Source organism: Cupressus sempervirens, chromosome 8, assembly GCF_028749045.1.
Source record: "Cupressus sempervirens isolate cs-2001-9-10 chromosome 8, ASM2874904v1, whole genome shotgun sequence".
Classification (NCBI taxonomy): Eukaryota; Viridiplantae; Streptophyta; class Pinopsida; order Cupressales; family Cupressaceae; genus Cupressus; species Cupressus sempervirens.
In genome coordinates, this window is record NC_143125.1 from 149,378,299 (window position 1) to 149,384,032 (window position 5,734).

The 5,734-nt window shown below is 36.0% G+C and overlaps 1 protein-coding gene across 1 annotated transcript; it reads right to left on the reverse strand.

Annotated features, from left to right (window-relative positions):
- Positions 1–1,066: 1,066 nt before the first annotated feature.
- Positions 1,067–3,105, reverse strand: LOC149541984 (DNAJ heat shock N-terminal domain-containing protein). The gene is made up of 2 exons (XM_089797038.1): positions 2,120–3,105; positions 1,067–1,924 (listed from the first exon to the last, which is right to left on the reverse strand). The coding sequence occupies exon 1, from the start codon at positions 2,939–2,941 to the stop codon at positions 2,174–2,176; it is 768 nt and encodes a 255-aa protein (XP_089653164.1). The 5' UTR covers positions 2,942–3,105; the 3' UTR covers positions 1,067–1,924; positions 2,120–2,173.
- Between the last annotated feature and the right edge of the window lie 2,629 nt (positions 3,106–5,734).

A 5,734-nucleotide genomic window follows, 5' to 3' on the forward strand; every position in this document is an offset into this window, starting at 1 on the left:
GCAACGACTACTTCGTGAACAGCAGACTAGTACAAAAAACAAGAAATATTTTTGGTTGATGCAAGATTGCTCAATGCTCTTGCATCACCAACTTTGAAAACCAAAGCTTTTTGCTCTTGTTTATTAGTAATGCAGAAAGTTAACCCTTCACCAACTATTAGGTTGAAGCTTTAAATTACACTGCAAATAACTAGACACATTTTGGGATTTAAGGGAGCATATTGTAAGTCGTGCACATGTACTTGAAAATTGGAATTGTGGTATCAAAAACCAGTAATGAGAGTATTTATGTTGAACTGCAGTCTAAACACACTAGCTTTAAATTACTGTACAAATTGCTGCTTGCATTTTGGGGTTGGGGGACAATGTTGTAAGTTGCGTCCAGGTACTTGACATTGTGGTATCAAAAAGCAGAAACAAGAGTATTTGTCGAGTTACAGATTATGCTAGATTCAAATTACACAGCAAATCACATTTTAGGATGAAGGGAGTATGTTGCACTTTGAGCCAGATAATTGATTATATGGTATCTAAAAACAGTAACAAGAAAACTTAAGTTGAATTACAGTCCAAAAATGTGCTCGTCACATTTAGAATTTTTAAAAGAGCGTGTCTTGAGCCAGGTGATTGACATCGTGGAAAACAAGTGTTATTTAAACATGTATCAAAGTAGGTTCTAGAGAAGACACCAGATAGCATCTGAGGACCAATAACCACCATAGAGAACACGCCTCTAGATCAAGTGTTAGTACAGAAAAGAATGTGGAAGCAACTACAACCTGCAAAGAAGTAGCGAGAAATTCGCATGAGCACTGGAGCACATCTGAAAAGATTATTAGAGATCTTCAAATCAGCTACAGATGAAGACTGGAAAAACATTCACAAACTCAATCAGTGTAGACTAGAGGATGCAATGAGTTGCTGCCTCACATCCTAGAGAGTCAGAGACAATATGAGGAATTAAAATTTTGTTTCATCACTAAAATCTAGGTCAATAATACATGTAGTTGCTCGGAATGTGAAAAGATTCAGCAATCCTTCATGCATTCTTAAGGAAGGTGTAGACTTTAAATATCAAATGAAGATTCACATAGAGAGTTCAAGGAAGGGACCTACCATATGCTTGATGCAGCATAATAGATGGTGTGATAAATGCCTGATTAGTGACATCATAAAATTATTTCAATTTGCAGCATCCATTGACAATGAATGTTATGATACTGCCTCTTCTTTTAATAGAAAAAGCCACATAGCAATAACTGAGTAGAAAGCCCATTAGGATAGGCCAATGTGAAACTAACCTACCTAATATCTTAAAAAGCAGTATATCATCTGAGCATCGAGTTTTAATTTTTATGTCGTCATGCTACATAATTTGATGATGAGCTTGTCTTCAATATGAAAAAGGTACATTTTTTCCTTGCCCTTCAATTATGCATCTTGCTAATTGCTTGTCAAGGATGTGAATATGTCAAACTTGCCTCCTCCCTCCAACACTTTAACCTTGATTCTGAGAGCACCTCTCTTTTAGAGCTTCCTACTGGTACTATAGCCCTCAACAAGAGACAAAAAAGGAAGCATTTCCAGTGACCTAATCCTCCCTCTCAAATATTGCTCGCAGTACTTTATAGTCACGGGCTATCTTCTGGAAGATTGTAAATTTGTAACTAGTAGCATTCAACCAGAATCAGATATACATTTCCTTTGTCAATGTGCTGTAGATTCAATATCAATTTCTTCATATTTTATTAAGGATTTCTTCACAGTTTGAGGATTCGATTAGCCTCGCCTAATCACGTTAGATCTTTCATCATAGGCAGTGGCCCCAGAGAAACAATTTTTTATTTTATGTTACCCCTAAGACTTGGTAGCTGATAGAATGTTTACCAAAGATAGTGAAAGTATACGTAAGAAGACTTTTACTCTGCAAAAATAAAATACCCGATTTCTTCTTATATATTGAAAGGGTAAAAAGTTACTAGATAGTTGCTCATTATGTATAGGATCGACAAATAACCTAAACAAACTTGCAAACAAAAAATTAGACATGAATTGTAAATGAATCGTTGTTTTTCTCATTAGCAGAAAAGCTAAATACAAGAATCGTCATGTGTATTACCAAAAGCAGAGAACGGGACTGAACGCTGTTGTTTCCCGTTCGACACATCAAAGCCTAAATAAATGCTTCAAAATATAGTCTGATTCTCAACGAACATGATCCGCATGGAAGAGTTACAGACCTCCGCTCTAAAATACCACTGGGCTTATTTTCTCTGCTATCCTGACACCTGTGATCTGAAATATCCATCATCCCAGCCACTGGATCTTTTCCTTGAATACCATCACCTTCACATTTACTAGTCCTAAAACCCATCTCAACCAATTCTGTCTCTACAACAACAAAATAATCCCCGCATCTGCAGGGATATAAGTACTCAACTGCCCCTCGTTCTCCATCATTCTCTGTGCTCATTTCTTCCAATTCTATCTCATTTGCAACTACTTCTGTACCATAGCTTAGGGCTCGTAGCTCGTAGTCATAAGCCTCCCTGGATTTGGCGTCCTTAAGGACTTCCCATGCTTTCTGAACCCTCAGAAACCTGTCTAGAATCTCACTATCATTATCCCCATTCCCTGAGCTTGCAGATAAGCTATGAAGTCCTTCACACTCACCAAGAAAAGAATCAGAATTATTTGAAATCCGTTCAATGAATTCAAAATTCTCCGTACCTGACCTAGTAATCGAGATTTTTGGTTCCTCGTCTAGATCAGCATTAAGGGAGGTGTACTGAGATGGAATGAAATGCTTTTTGTCAGGGTGGAGAGAAATTAGAGCGTGCCTGTATTGTATTCTGATTTCAGAATAAGTTGCATCTTCTCTTACACAGAGAGCTTCGTAGTAGGTTTTGCTCCCTGCCCTTCCGTGATCAAAAGCCTTCATGATTGCCCTGGAATGAATCAATGACCATAACAAGATTTCTAGCACCCCCGTTCGCTCCAGAAATGTTCAAATAATTAAAGGTATGGAGCCTAGGGCAGATGAAGACTTCTCAGTGGGAAAGGGTTTTGGTGGAATATTCCACACAAGTGTGTGTAATATTATTTGTGAAAAATAGTTTTAAAGTCTAAATAGGATGAAATATGTATATAGTTTATGGATTTGATTGTGTTGAATAAAAAAATACAAATTAGCTTATATATACTTATATATAATATGCCGAGAGTCATCCTTCTCGAAGTACCTATTTCAATTCAAATCCTAACCCACACAAAAGAACCATAGGATTTAAATTAAAATAGGTGCCTTGAGAAGGATGACTCTCCCCATATTATATATAAAAGTATATATAAGCTAGTAGTAGTTGTCGCGCACCATGGAAGACCTTTTTTTAAGAAATCTAGATGGTTAGGGTTAGGAACAAGCAACATTGTATTTAAGTTTAAATTATTTTCACTTTGAAAATATTTGGATGATAAGATTTTTATTTAAAATTTTAATTATATATATAAGCATTTTTAATTTTTCTATTTTTGATAAAGTTAGTATTGAATTATTTATTTATTTTTAAATATAGTTGTATAAATTCACTATAAAATTGTAATTTTAAAAAGATACATTAAATTATTGTTTTTAATTATAGTTGTATAAAGTTACTATAAAATTATCCTTCAATATTTTGTATTTGAATTCTATATATGGTGTTTGATTTGCATAACTTTAATTTGTTTTTATTTTAAGGATATTGTTACATAACATGTTACAGTTAGGAGTAGAGTTATGGTTAGGGTTAGAGTTAAGGTTAAGGTTAGGGTTAGGGTTAGAGTTAGGGTTAGCGTTATGATTAAAATTAGGCTTAGCAATAAGGTTAGGGCTAGAGTTAGGGTTAGGGTCAAGGTTAGAGTTAGGGTTATGGTTAGAGTAAGTGTTAGAGTTGGGGTTACAATTAGAGTTAGAGTTAGAGTAAGAGTAAGAGTTAGAGTTAGAGTTAGGGTTAGGGTTAGGGTTAGAGTTATGGTTAGAGTTAGAGTTAGAGATAGAGTTAGAGTTAGGGTTAGGGTTAGGGTTAGAATTTGATATAGAGTTAGAGTTAGGTTTAGGGCTAGAGTTAGAGTTAGAGTTAGAGTTAGAGTTAGAGTTAGAGTTAGAGTTAGGGTTAGAATTAAGGTTAGGGTTAAGGATAGAATTAGGGTTATGGTTAGGGTTGGGTTAGAATTAGAGATAGAGATAAAGTAGGTTGAGAATTAGGGTTAGGGTTAGGGTTAGAGTTAGGTTTATAATTAGTGTTAGGGTTAGGGTTAGAATTTGAGTTAGAGTTAGGGTTCGAGTTCAAGTTAGAGTTAGAGTTAGAGTAAGGGTTAGGGTTAGGGTTAGGGTTAGAGTTAGAGTTGGATTTAAAGTAAGGGTTAGAGTTATAGTTAGGGTTAGAGTTATAATTTGAATTAGAGTTAGCGTTAGGTTAGGGTTAGGGTTAGGGTTAGGGTAGAGCTGGAGTTATTTATAGAGTTGGAGTTAGGGTTAGGGTTAGGGTTAGCATTAGAGTTAGGATTATAATTAGAGTTAGAGTTAGAGTTAGGGTTAGGATTAGAGTCAAAGTTTGGGTTTGTGTTATTATGGTGGTTAAGCTTATTTTTTGGGTTACTACTCCTATCAAAGTTGATGTTAGTGGTATTATTACCCTTTAAGTTAGTATTATCACAATTATTAAGTTAATTTTCTATGTCAGTTATTTCTATTAAAATACTCATGATTAGTACTATTATGACACATATTATTATATTTTTTATAATGTACTTTCTCCTTCTCCCATTCCTTCCCATTCTCTCTAGAGATTGCCTTTAATAATTACTCTCTCTCTCTCTCTCTCTCTCTGTTACCAATTCCTAATCCATCTAAATATACCCCCCCCCCCCCTCTCTATTTGGTTATCCCCTACCGTTAGTCTCCCTCTGTTGAAAAAAAAATATGAAACCTCTCTCTCTCTCTCTCTCTCTCTCTCTCTCTCTCTCTCTCTCTCTCTCTCTCTCTCTCTCTCTCTCCATTATCAATTCCTAATCCATCTAAATATACCCCCCCCCCCCTCTCTATTTGGTTATCCCCTACTGCTAGTCTCCCTCTGTTTAAAAAAACAACATGAACCTCTCTCTCTATCTCTCTCTCTCTCACACACACACAAACAAACACACATGTTTCTACTCTCTCTATATATCCCCTGTCACTTGATCCCCCTTTCAACTCTGCTTCATCTGACCATCCTATCCCTCTCTACCCCTACCTTTAATATCTTTATCTATTGAAAATACTCCCTCTCTATCTCTCTTTATATACAATCATTGTCTCTCTACATCTATCTCTAAGTTCTCTTTCTATTAAAAATATAATAGGACCCCCCCTCTCTCTCTCATGTACACACCCCTCTCTCTCTCTCTCTCTCTCTCTCTCTCTCTCTCTCTCTCTCTCTCTCTCTCTCTCTCTCTGTATATGTGTGTGTGCCCCCTAATCTCTCTCTTCCTGTCGTTTATCCCTTTTGATTTGTTCTCCATCTCTTTCTCAATCTCTCCCTACCTCCACTATCCATAACCTTTATATATATATATATATATATATACCCTTATCACCCTCTCTTTACTCCTATCCCGAATTTCTATTTCTATTAAAAACATATTAAGATCCCTTGCCACTCTCTCTAGATATGCCCCCTAATCACCCTCTCTCTCTCTCTCTCTCTCTCTCTCT